Genomic DNA, 13,884 nt, shown 5'->3' with positions numbered 1-13,884 from the left:
AAAAAACCCACCACAATTATTTGTATCATAAACTAATTACAATTATATATATACACCCACGTCCTTAACAAATGCATAATCACCGCAAGCAACAACCAGAAGTTAAATAATTTTTAGTAATTCAATCAAGCATAAAGCTAACCCAGAAACATAACCAACAAAAAAAAAACAACATAATTAAGATAACCTAGAAGATATGTACATCTAAAAATCAGATCCAACATCAAATCAAGCAGTTAAAAAGATTAAATTCACTTGGGAGATAAAAGGGGCAATGGTAACTTACAAATGAAATTCAAAAAACAACGAAAACTTTGTCGGCATCAAACCCAACTAGCCAATCATAAAAGCAAAGGAAGCAGTGTGAGTAGAGAGTAATGCAACTAGTTAATTACAAAACAGATACTTTATACTCTTAATTAACTCTCACCTGAGTAGAACGAAAGGAAGTGCGTAACCGATTGATGGATATGATGATTTTAAGGTGATGAATGTGTTGTATAATGAGATCAACAACTGAAAAGTGGAGTAACTGCTGATTCATAATGAAAAAAATTTGGAGCCAAAAACAATTCACCATTTCGCGGGTTTGGAGAAGAAATCAGGGCTGAGGAGTTGACGAGTTTAGCTGTTGAGGATGATTGTGGTTTTTTTTTTTTTTTTTTTTTTTTTTTTGGAAATAAATGTGGAGTATTATAAATTTATAATTTCTAATTATGTGAAGATATGAGGGATTGAGGGAGTATTGGATATTAGGACTTAGGAGTTTAGGATCGACTCTGGTTCTTCACTTTTCTTCTTCTTTAATTTTTTTTTATTAGTTTTTGTTTTTTTTAAGTTTGGTTGAAAGATGATTCTTCATTTCTTTGTAGCTTATTTGGGAAATTGGGAATAAACTATGGGATCTTACTTGGGTAGTTGGGTGGAATTAAAAAATATCTTAATGAAAACAATGTTGTAATGTGATACGACAAATAAATTAATACGGCTAAAAGTTACTCTATAGTTGTAACTTGCTAATTTGTGGATGGTAATTAAATATTAAATATTATCTTTTAATATTAGGAATTTTATCTAAATATATAAAAAAATTTAGCTCATAAATTCCAAAAAAAAAAGAAAAAAAAAACAATCAAACAAATCTAGCATCGCACGGGCTTCATCTAGTATAAATAAAATGTTGTCTGTGTTCTATGATAAATTTACTCTCTACAAACTGATAAAAATTAAAGGTTTGTAAGTAAAAGTAACTATAATATCCATATAAAACATATTTTAATGGCAATTTACATTAAAATCTTATTGGCTTCAAATTTACCCAAGAAATTAAAAGTTATCCAAAATTGGCAAAATAGTTACCGTACTGAACTATTTCAAGTTACTCTAAAGCATGTTTAATTTTATCTAAGCTTAAGTAATAAATATGAACACAATAAATTCTTGTTTGTAATAATTTTTGATGAAGTTTTATACAAATGTAATATTGAATCGAAATCAGCAAAGTTGTAATCAAGGAGATCCAAAGTCAACCGATATGAAATAGACCCAACCAAACCCGTTTTGAACCTAATACTCCAATTTGAGCATCAATACGAAGTTAATGGCTTTGCTCAAACCTGACATGGACCCGATAGCTACCGCCCAACTCAAAATTGATCCGACCAAACCGAGGTGGTTTAAAAGGGTAACCTTGACCATTATGACAATCTATTAATATTAATTATACAAATGTAAAAGTCAACTTATTATATAGAATAAAAAGAATCATATAGTGAGATTAACCATTAAGTTTTATACACATGTGAAATTCAAATTGTTTATTATGTTAATAAGTTTTATAAAAATGTTAAATTCAAATTGTTTTATTATGTTAATAAGTCTTGTGCCGATTTCACCAAATTTAATCTCAACTAATTCTAGTTTGACAATCATGAATTTAACCCGGCTCAACATCGACCTATACAAATATGAGATATCTGATGTAATCCAAACTATTTTAAGCCGATTTGATGTTAGCCCAACTTGTTTTCGAACATAACAAGTTGAATTGACACAACTCATCTAATCTAAATGGTTCAGGTTAATTAAAATGGTAACTTTGACTCCTTATGATCCAATCACTAAATGATCTGATCAACTCGTAATTGAATTGAAACTATATAACCAGTTGATACCAATCATGTTCTTATATAATCGATACAACAGCGAAACTTGACACACATGCATTACTTTGAAATTAGATAAACTTGTTTTTATATTGGTAAACAATATTAATAACAAGAGATTATAAAACTTTAGTATAACGGAGTAATACCTATTTAATACTATATTCCATGATAAAATTTTATTTTTACACGTTACTAAAAAACGATGGTCAAAATTAGCATACAAATAGTGAAAAAAGTCAAACATGTCATCTTTACTCAATAGATATTGACTGAAAATTGACAGATCTAACCCAAGATGAATGAGGTGGATCAAAATGGTAACCACAACTAAGGCTATGGTTCCATCCCGCCTTGAGAGGAATTTGACTCGTTATGACTCGATCCGTAAATGGTCAGCCCATAATTGATACAGTATTTCAAGTTGACAACTCTACCTATAACTAATAGTCAAATTCTCATTCATCTAACCATCACTAATCATACTTTATTTTAGAAAATACACTCAGAATACATTTTTTATTTTGACACAACATATGAAGTATTATAATTGATAATAACATACTATGTATAAAGTTTAAGCTCATGATTATCTCTTTCAATAAATCTAATCATGATTTAATAATTGTATGTTCCCCTCACAAAATACTTCATACTATATTATTATTATTATTATTATTATTATTATTATTATTATTATTATTATCAAAGATTGGTTTGATTAATGCTTTTAAGTAGGAAATTTTTGGATTTAGCATCTCTTGATTTAGGGTGCATTTTATTCACCTGATTTTTACTTATTTGAACTTATCCAAACTTATTACTTGAACCTGATCTAAACTTATTTTTGAAAGCAAATTTAGCAGTGTTCTTATATAAACAAAGCAAGGCCTTAATACTCAGTAAAATATAGCAGTGTTTTTTTTTTAAAGTAAATATAGCAGTATTCTTATATAAAAAGAAAAAGAGAATTTCAAAAAAAAAAAAAAAAAAAAAACAAACTCAAATAATTTGTTAGTAGGTGGCAGGCACACAAAATCAAACAAATCCATGACAAACTTCCCACAAAATCTAGCACCGTTCTAACTTTTCATTAAAAAAAAAATTGTTAATCATATTTCCTAAAAAAATCGAACAAACCCCAATTACGAAATCAAAAGATTGTCTTTGTGCTAAAATTAGATTTTGATTGCTGTTTTCTGGTATCAAATTGCAATTTATTGGAGTAGATTGTTTGGTATCATCTTGCCTGGAGTAGATTGAAGATAGAAGCTTGTGGATTGAGGAAAAAACAAAGACAAGTAAGTTTGGCAACTCGACTCAACTAGTTATTTTAATTTCATAGTATGTCAGGTTAAGTCTTAGTAGGTTTGAAAAGTTAGGGAATTTTAATTATTTTTCATCAAATTAGATAAGTATGTTTATTATTTAATTGGTTTGATAATCTAAATTAATAAAGAAGACAAACAATCTTATAGTGGGATAGCATAGGTAGATGATTGTTAAATGTTGACCACCTCTAGGTGATGGCTCTATATAATATTGCGTTCTTGATTTATAATGTGATGTATGGATAATATAATTTCTAAATTCTATTTTTCATTAGGTGCTTGTTGCAGTTCTCTTTGGTTGTATTGGATGTAAAATAGAATCTAATGTTTAATGACTATAATCTTATATGTATATATGGGATGGTTAAGTGCTTGTTACCATTCTCTTTGGCCCTATCTCTTTAGGGTGTGAATCAATTGTGGTATTGTGACATTTAATTGTAGAGAGTTGAAATTGAATATGCATTTTTATTTGCTGAAAGTTTGTCTTCTTATTTTGTTTTAGCCAGTCCAAGAAATCATGTCAATATTTATGTCTTAGTTTATTACCTTTGTTGTTGATCCTCCACATAACTTCTTATGTTATAGAGTATTATAATGGCAAACATCAACAAAGATTGGATTGATGCACCCCAAAGTGCCGAAGAATATATCAAAGGTGTTGAGAATTTTCTAGATTTTGCATTTCTAAATTCAACCATGGACACAGAGGAAGATGACAAACCGGAAATTTTATGCCCATGTATGAAGTGTGTTTACAGATTTTGGTTCCCAAAGGAGGAGATTTTCAGTCACCTAATTGCTAACAGATTTAACAAGAGGTATAAAGTGTGGAACTTTCATGGCGAAGGATTTACAACAGGGTCTTCTTCAAGGGAAGATGGGCATCAGTGTGATAATCAAAACACATTAGACAATATGGACGAGATGATTAATGATATTTTCAGAGATTTTATAGGAGGTTCAAGTTCCGATGCAGAAGAACTTTGGAAGGGTCCAGATGAGAGTGCTAAAAAGTTTTATAAGTTGTTAGAGGATGCACGGGAGGAATTATATCCAGGCTGTAAAAATTTTTCTGTGCTTTCATACACAGTGCGACTCTATCTACTTAAATGTCTTAACGGGTGGAGCAATTCTTCTTTTGATAAGTTGATGGAGCTTCAATGTGATGCCTTTCCATTTGCAAAGCTTCCTACTTCTTTTCATCATGCTAAAAAAATGGAGAAGAACCTTGGACTTAATTACAAACGAATTGATGCGTGTCCTAATGATTGTATGTTGTATTGGAAAGAACGTGCAAATGACAAGTCTTTCCATGTTTGTAAAGCTTCTCGATGGAAGTTAAATGAGAAGCAAAAAGAGGAAGGTGCATTGCCTGATGAAGGAGTTCCTGCAAAATTTCTGCGCTACTTTCCTCTGAAACCTCGTCTACAAAAGTTGTTTATGTGCTCTAAGACGGCTGAACTCATGACATGGCATGAAACTGATCGCAAGAAAGATGACAAATTAAGGCACCCTGCTGATGGACAAGCTTGGAAAGATTTCGATGCTGCACATCCACAATTTGCAAGTGATTTTCGAAATGTGAGGCTAGGTCTTACTACTGATGGTTTCAACCCATTGAGAACTATGAGTGTGTCATATAGTATTTGGCTTGTTGTTTTATCCATTTATAATTTGCCTCCGTGGTTATATAATAAGTCCAAGTACAATATCACGCCTTTGATTATACCTGGTCCTCCTTCTCTAGGTTATGATATTGATGTTTACTTGCAACCATTAATCGAGGAATTAAAGGAGTTATGGGAAGTTGGAGTTGACACATATGATGCTGTGAAAGATGAAACATTTTCTTTAAAGGCATCCTTGTTGTGGACAATTAGTGACTTCCCTGCATATGCAATGTTGTCCGGATGGAGCACCAAAGGAGAATTTGCCTGCCCGAATTGCAATCATAAGACTTGGTCCAAATACCTGAAGTATAGCGGGAAGATGTGTTACATGGGACATCGTAGATCTTTGAAAGAAAATCATCATTGGCGTCGTAATAAGAGAGCTTTTGATGGTAATGTAGAGACAAGGCCTCCTCCTCCTACTAGATTCTCAGGTTCAGAGGTATTAAAGGATTTAGAAGGGTTTGAAAATAAGTTTGGGAAAACTCAAAAGAAGGGTCGAAAGAAATTTCCTTGGAAGAAGAAATCAATTTTCTTTGAGCTTCCATATTGGGAAACTAATACCTTGCGTCATAATCTTAATGTTATGCACATTGAGAAAAATATTTGTGACAGTGTGCTCGGTAATTTGCTTGATATCCCAGGAAAGACTAAGGACCATGTGGCATCCCGCTTTGATTTACAAGATATGGGTATAAGAAATGAACTCCATCCAAAGAGAACAAATAATAGAGGGAAACGTTTATACTCCAAAGCCTGTTTTTCTTTATCTTCTAGTGAAAAAGCCTTGTTTTGCAGTGTGATGAAAGGTGCTAAGTTTCCCGATGGTTGTGCATCAAACATATCCAGATGTGTCCAATCCAATGAGAGGAAGATTGCTGGTTACAAGAGCCATGATGCCCACTTTATGCTTCATTATTTGCTCCAAGTTGTGCTAAAGAATGTCTTGCCTAAGCAAGTAGCATCGACTTTGATTAGGCTAGGATCCTTTTTCAGGGGTTTATGTAGGAAAGTTCTAAAGCCTAAAGATCTTGTTGATCTTGAATCTGAAATCATACAGATACTTTGCCAACTTGAGAAGATATTCCCCCCAAGTTTCTTTGACATAATGATCCACCTTTCACTTCATCTTGTAGAGGAGGCAAGGCTTGGGGGCCTTGTTCAAGGTCGTTGGATGTATCCGAAAGAGCGGTATTTAGGTAAATTGAAGTCATATGTAAAAAATAGAAGTCGACCCGAAGGTTCCATTGTAGAGGCCTACTTGGAAGAAGAATGCCTTATTTTTTGTTCTCGGTATCTTCACGATGATTTTAGTTCAAAGTTGAATGGAGCACCTAGAAATGATGATGATACTGCATCCAATGAAGATGGAAGCCTTTTTTCCTAATTTTGGACGTCCTTAGGTGTAAAAAAGAAAAATAAAGGCAAAAAGGTTTCTTTAGATGAGGACACTTTGATGAAAGCTCATCGCTATGTACTCTTTAATTGTGATGAAATCAGTGATTACATAAGGTTAGTAATTATTTTTAAATTGGTATTATTTCATATTAACTATATTTAATCTTTATTGTTTATAATTGACTAATATTTAGTTACTTTGTGATATGTATGTAGTGAACATCAAGATTTTGTAAATCGTCAAAGAAGTCAAGGTAGACGGGTTAAGCGGAGTAGGTGGGCGAGAGCACAAGAGCACAGTCATGATATTGGAGCATTGTTCAAGGATCGTGTACGAGAACAAAATGTTTCCAAAGAAATCAAGGCTTTATCCCAAGGTCCTGACTATACTGTGAGAAGTTTTAAAGGGTACCTTATAAATGGTAACAAATTTCATACAATTGCACATGAGTCAAAAAGAAACACTCAATGTAGTGGAGTTAGTGTAACATCTTCAATGTCGAGTTTTGCAAGTTCTAGGGATCAAAATCCTGTTGTTGGGGATGTAAAATATTATGGAGTGGTGGAGGATATCATTGAGTTAGATTATTCTGGTCATTTTAAAGTGGTCTTGTTTCGCTGTAAATGGTTTCAAGTGGAGCAAGATGAGTTTGGGCTAACATGTGTAAATTTTAAAAGGTTATGCTATACTAATGACCCTTTTGTGATGGCTAATCAAGTAAACCAAGTTTTTTATGTGAAAGATTCCAAAGAAAAGCATTTGCATTACGTTATGGAAACTATCCTCGGAGACTTCTTTGATATAAGTGAAGAATCAAATGGTGATGTTGGAGTTTCTTATTGGAATGAATTTGCTAGCGATGGTGTTCTTTCAAGGGAAATCGTTGAGGATGATTATGATGGTAGTTGGCTGAGAGAGGACTTGCCTGCCACTACTGTTGACGTTCCAGAATACATGTTGGATATGCGAGCAGAGCCTGAAATTGATGATTCTGATGATGAATTCGAGGACGATACTCTATGGGATTTCATGTAAGCAAGTGAAGATGAAGCTTTGGAAATATGATTGGTCCTTTCTAGTATTCTTCTTTTAGTTACTTTGGAGTAATAAAAGAACAGGGATTTTAGCTTAAACATTTTTGGTTTTGTTTGACTGCAAAATTATCTGTTTTAATGACCAAAAGTTTGGTTTTTGTTTGGTTTTGCGATTAATTGATAATCTCTTGAAGCTTAATTTGTTTTTTTTGGATTAGAATCAGCCAACTGCCCAAATATTAGACCAGCTTATGAATGTCGTGAATCATATTAGTCAGCTTGGACTTTCAGAGAAGCGCTGAGTATGAAAAACCATAAGAAACTAGTCTTATTTTAATAATCTATTATCCAGTTTTATTTTGCATTGTTGTTATTTTGGTAATATATTTGTGATTGTGATATGTATGAGTTTTGTAGAATATATCAATGTGATTTGATAAGCTTACGAATAATGGAGGAGATATTAAGAATTTCCTAGCTGCCAGACAACCGCAGCAGCAGGCAGCTGCTAGCCCTACCGGCAGGCAGTCAGAGCCGTTAGCAGCTGGCAGCCTGCATCTAGCAGCCTGCAGCTATCAGCCACTAGTAGGCAGTAGCAAGCCGCCAGCCACTAGATGCAGCTAGCCGCCACAAGCAGGAAGTCACCAGCGGGCATGCAGTCGCAGACTGTAGGTTGCAACAGCAACTTAGGTAAAAATATACTGAATTCTTGGTTTTTTTTCCTTTTTGAAACAATTCTTGGGTTTTTATTATTGCAAAGTATTTGTTAAATTGGACTTTAGAATAAGAAGTGATAATGCACCTAGACTTGTATCTTTGTCAATCCTTCAAAATCAATGTCCAAACTAATAGTGTTGATGTACCTATAGTCCTATAGAATAGTATACACTCCTCAATTACCTCTTGAAGATTCATCCCACCATGCTGATACTTGTTATTGCCTGCAGCTTGTTGAATTTCTGTTAAATTGCATACATGAGTGTACCAATAGATCACCCTTTACTGCTTCTATAGCTTCCATTTTCTCCTTTCTCTTGTTGATGATTGCACATAGTGACCTGTGAATTTGATATTCTATGTTCTTAAATTTTCTATTCTTCTAAATCCTAATATAATCATTTATTTATCAACCATACAAAGAAATTATACTCGTATATTTTTTGAAAAAATGCTGCTTGCATTTGAGATACATCCCTACAATGCATTGATTTTGAATTATGTGGCGAATCACTTCTTTTTCAATGGTCAACATTTTTTAGTTGAGCAGCTGACAGAAACTGCCTTGGCTGTTACAAATCACGGACCAACTAAAGCTCATTCATACTACAACTTGGCTCAATCTAATCACATCAAGGTCTGAGAATATTTTCGATTATTTTAATGTCATTAAATGCGGAACTTCCTATATGTAGAATATACAATTGACTAAGGCGAAAAAGATCTAGAGTGAACCCCTTTTCGCATATATTAATTCTATCCAGCTGTTCAATATTGTTTTTGTGCCACTCACTCGTTTTTTTTTCTTCCTGCTTTCATTATCTGCTATCCAGATCATTTTGAATTGTGATGTAAAATTGTAACTGATCATGCTTCTCCTGCTACAAGCTTTATGTATTTTGATAGCCTAATCTATCTTGTTGGCTCGCTATAATGTATTAGATAATATGAGTTAAAATTGTGTTTTTGTGATAATACATGAATATTTCTTATCTTTTATAATAATCAGGTTATGGGTTTTTCTAATTTCAGAATTACTGTTTTGATTCATAGTGTGTCCTAATTTAATTGTATTAAAATATGAGATTTTTTTGTGAGAAATTAGATAATTAAGATTATGGTGTGCACAGGTAGTCGCTGTTTTTTTTTTTTAACTGCCAGAAGCAGGAAGCAGGCAGCAGCTAGCAGGTAGGAGCCACCAGCAGGCAGCATCTGGCCGCCAGCCACAGGATGCAGCTAGCCGCCACCAGCAGGAAGTCGCCAGCTGCAGCTAGCCGCTGGCAGCCGACAGTCGTAGTCACTAGCTTCAGGCAGCAGAGACTCGGGTAAAAATATGCTGAATTCTTTCAGCTACTTTGTAAAATTTATGTCATGCTTAATCAAGCATTCTAGCTTAAGCAATTTTGGTTTTGTTTGATTGCAAAAGTACTTGTTAAATTGGACTTTTGATTAAGAATTAGTTGAGAAAATTTTACTTTTTGGTGAACTCATGTTGGTAACTAAAATTAGACAATTGTAAGTATTAGTATTCTCACAGACATATGGTATATGTACCAGTTAGACACAAATATTATAAGATCGTGGGGATTTTGTGAGTTTATTGATATTTTTACAACGTCCATGTCAGATTTTGGAATTATAACATTTGAGAATTAGATTTTGGGCTGAATATTGACATACATATATTTTTGTTTTTGTAAGAAGCATTTCCATGTTATTCGGGTTGATGTGGAGAGGATATGAAGGCAAATGCAGCTGTGTAGGTAAAATACTGTTCTTCACTCTACCTTTTTCTAGTTTCATATGGCATACAAAAAAGAAAAGAAAAATGGAGTATGAATTGCCTCTTTATGCTTTTAGTCTTATTTACTTGTTTTTGCAGGAACACTGACTTGCTGATCATGCTTACCTAGCTCTCTATGGGGAAGGAAAATCACATCCCAGAGTTGCTCCCTATGCTCGCTTTTACATTTGTTAACCTCACCTTGGGCTCCCTGTATATTGTGCTCCCCTCTAAGAGTTCTTTGTTGGGCACTCACTACCATCATCAAAGTTTTTAATAGGTAAATTTCTTCTTCTATACAAAGGTATTCGATTTTTTTTCATCGTCCTTGGAGTTAATATGATCTTGGATAGGATGGTATACATACAACTTTATGGCAAAACCTTAAAGAATAATTACAGACTTGCACTGTTAGTCCTGTTATGAAGCTCACAATACTCTTTTATGACCAAGACTATGTTTGTCTGAACCATAAATTATATTAAGACTCTTAAACAGATGAAGAGAGAGGATAAGACTGAGGTTGGCTTTGTTTTGCAGCAATTGGGGGCAAGGGATGTGAGGTCCTCTATTTATTTCGTTACATTTCTTGCTCATTACAGTTGTTGAGTACAGTTACGACTTACGAGGTCAGTCTAAAATTTTAGTACTAGTATTTTTTTTCAAAACAACCCCAAAGGGCGAGACTAATTCATTAAATCAACTTAAGCAAGTTCAATTACACGAGACGGAAAGGCATCATACCACAAACGGTGACCAACCTCCCATGGTTGAAGGTGGGCCAATTCATGTGCAATTTTGTTCCCTCATCTTCTCACAAAAGACCAGCAAACACTAGAAAAACTAGAACAAAAAACTAAATACTCGTATCATCTATGACTAAGATGGAAGAACTAGAGCTGCAAGACTTATTCTTATAAAACTTATACTTGCATACAATCACTTTCTAGCACCAAGTGACCAACCCCTGCATCCTTCATCATTTGCAAACCAAACAACACTGCCTTGGCCTCAGCTATCGACGTCTCCCACTTATCATTGGACTGAGAAACTCCACAAGCACGCACATTCCCTTCTGAATTTGGATTTAACAAATAAGATTGTGATTATAGTTTTGGGTGTGATTGTTTTCAGCTTGATGCTACATCGTTTGTTAAAGGGAATTATTATTTCTTTTATTGTTGTTATTGTGCAAGTGAGATTGGTAAGTTTCTGGAGTATTTGGATTGAAGGAACCAATCTATTTTCAGTAATGTCGTAGTATCCCCCTTGGAAATTATCAAGGGGAAGCTAGATAGATTTTTCCTGTGAGAATAGATAGATTTACAATGATGAAGTGGTGTGAGACCATGATTAAACTATACATAGTTAGCTGTGAATCAAATCCTAATCATACGTCAGATGTACGCACTGAGAGGAAAGCTAGGGGGATTGGCCTTCCAAATAGCAATAAAAAAAATACAATATTCAAGTATGATTCAAGCTACGTGATTCCGAATCAGATTATGATAATCCATCAGATGCTCACAATGACTAGCACAGTCAACTTTTCAATAAACAATAAACCAGAAGAATACAATATTCGAGAAAGATTCAAGCTAGCTACTTGATTTTGAATCAGACTGTGAACACATTGACAGAGAATCTAGTGGGTTGATTTTTCCAAACACAATAAACAGAAAGAATCCTAAACCATGGAAGTCAGCAAATCCCTTGGCAAAAAATGTATATTTGCAGCCTCACATTTCACAACAGCAGGATTTGTGGAAAGATTTTTGTACTAGTGATAAGTCTATTGTACAGACTCCGGCTTTTGATGAATTCTGTACTGAATATTTTTAATTTGTAAAATCAACAAAACCAGCCCCAGGTTCTCGCAAGCTGTGCTCCAGTGACCAGGAAATAAGCGTGAACAACCCAAAATATATTCCAAGACCAAAATTCAGGATCTGCTGTTCCTCGATCTCACCATTACTTTTACCATAATGATTTGAGGATCTAGAGATTAATCCGTAGTCGTTTACCTTACTTTTTCCCATTGAATACTACTGATGTAGGGTCGAAATCACATAATGTGAAATCTATAGATTACATGTACTATGTTTTTCTTTGTTGATTTGTGTATTTAAAACACTAAAGAAATTTTTAAGATCTGAAGTCTGATGATTCCTTGCTGTTTGGATCAGGAGTCAATTTGGTCAGGATGGTGGTAAACGGCAAACTAGCAGACAAGTCACTTTAGAGAAAAGCTCCAGAAAGGGAAGAAAGAAATCTAAGAACTCGGTTTTTGAAGGAACATCACTTGAAACTGGATACTGGATTAACCCTAAACAGACAGCCAGCACTCCAAAAGATGCTGGCAAGAGAAGGGTTAATGCTGATGGCCAATTTGCTGGTCGTTGGATTTTAGCATAAAATGGAAGAAGGTGAGGATGTAATGAGCCAGAAGTGTGCTTGCTTAATCACAGTTGACTGTTTGATAAAGCAATTAGCACTTTATTGATGATTTCAATTGTTTGACTACTTTAAGTTGCTGCATATGTTTTCTTACTGGATGAAATCATCAGTGTTAATTGGAGGTAGATATATTTTGATAGGAAAGAAAAAGTGTATTTATGTTACACTAATTTTTCTGAATATAGCTAAGCTATCATGTGTTGCTGAAAGAAAACCTGCTTGAAACTCCATTTTTTACAACATGTGGAGCATCCTTGTTTTACTAGATCACTTCCAAAGTTCCAAATTCCAATTTTTTGTGCTACATCTGGTTCACACAATTGACGATTAAGGAATAGAATTACCATCAACAGTTATATTTGTTTCCTATTTGGCTATTTCCCAATGGTGATGTTTTTTTTTTGGCAGTAATTTTCATTTGTGTTATTAGCTTGTGTATGTTGTATAATTGTGTCTATTAATAGCAATTTGATCAACATGAACATTATCTCCAATTATTCTGATTGTGATTAATGTCACTGCAATCACCTCTTTATTCTGTTGTGTAAATCTTTTTCAGGTGTATATCACTAAAATAGAACAAGAACTGACATGTCAAATTGTCTACAGACATTATAGAAAGGTATCTATAACCAAATTGTTTAGATATGTCACTCTGCTCATGTTACTAAACATTTTAAGCTTTGCGGTCATATATTTTAGTACCATGAAAATTCTCCTTTCTTTATTTCCTGCTAGAATTCAGTGAAAGTGCATGAAACACCACAACATTGTCGGTCATTTCTATTTGCACTTTAGGGAAGATGACCAATGCTTGATTTTGTTCTTGACAGGAAAGTGGAAATAGTTATAAGAAGTCTAAAAAAGAAGGGTGCTATGAAAAAAAAGTGAAAGTTTCAAGCTGTTGTGCTAGCAATGTAGAATACTAGAATTAGTCTTCTTTGTGATCGTTTCTTTTTTTTTTAAAAAAAGATAGACATGCTCTTGAGTATTTGATGTACTAATTACTGTCATTTTAGTCAGTATGCTAGTGAATAAAGATAAAAAATTACTCATATGTTGCAGTTTTGTATAATACTACAAGTTCTATTTTTTGTTGGTCAAAGTGTTAATTCATTTCCGAAAGCTACAAACATATCTGTAGTCTGGAATGATTCTACTTCACTGCTATGTTAATTCAAGTTACTATGTGAAATTCTAAAGTCAAATACTCTCAATAAACTTGACTCATCATACCTTACTCATAGTATTTGCACTTTTCCCATAAGACTCCAATCAATTACATAAGGCAATGGAAACACATGAAACAATCATTGTCTTTTATA

At 33.7% G+C, this 13,884-nt stretch overlaps 1 protein-coding gene and 1 long non-coding RNA gene across 4 annotated transcripts; both read left to right on the top strand.

Annotated features, from left to right (window-relative positions):
* Nucleotides 1-2,934: 2,934 nt before the first annotated feature.
* On the top strand, nucleotides 2,935-12,421 carry LOC110701677. Of its 3 annotated transcripts, XM_021879295.1 has the most exons (8): nucleotides 2,935-3,466; nucleotides 4,085-6,681; nucleotides 6,784-8,292; nucleotides 9,450-9,644; nucleotides 10,024-10,082; nucleotides 10,202-10,382; nucleotides 10,643-10,731; nucleotides 12,289-12,373. In XM_021879295.1, exon 2 carries the CDS (start codon nucleotides 4,094-4,096, stop codon nucleotides 6,554-6,556), a length of 2,463 nt encoding a protein of 820 aa, XP_021734987.1. In that variant the 5' UTR covers nucleotides 2,935-3,466; nucleotides 4,085-4,093; the 3' UTR covers nucleotides 6,557-6,681; nucleotides 6,784-8,292; nucleotides 9,450-9,644; nucleotides 10,024-10,082; nucleotides 10,202-10,382; nucleotides 10,643-10,731; nucleotides 12,289-12,373. The 3 variants fall into 3 exon arrangements, with proteins under 3 accessions (XP_021734987.1, XP_021734985.1, XP_021734986.1); XM_021879293.1 differs by lacking the exon at nucleotides 10,643-10,731 and having other exon boundaries at nucleotides 12,289-12,421; XM_021879294.1 differs by lacking the exon at nucleotides 10,643-10,731 and having other exon boundaries at nucleotides 10,021-10,082; nucleotides 12,289-12,421.
* Nucleotides 12,422-13,118: 697 nt separating this feature from the next.
* On the top strand, nucleotides 13,119-13,616 carry LOC110701678. The gene is made up of 2 exons (XR_002507370.1): nucleotides 13,119-13,181; nucleotides 13,393-13,616. It is a non-coding gene; the product is annotated as an uncharacterized LOC110701678 (long non-coding RNA).
* Nucleotides 13,617-13,884: the final 268 nt, after the last annotated feature.

Source organism: Chenopodium quinoa, unplaced genomic scaffold, assembly GCF_001683475.1.
Source record: "Chenopodium quinoa cultivar QQ74 unplaced genomic scaffold, ASM168347v1, whole genome shotgun sequence".
Taxonomy (NCBI): Eukaryota; Viridiplantae; Streptophyta; class Magnoliopsida; order Caryophyllales; family Amaranthaceae; genus Chenopodium; species Chenopodium quinoa.
The sequence above is the reverse complement of the archived record's forward strand: the minus strand, read 5'-3'. Positions and strand labels throughout refer to the sequence as shown.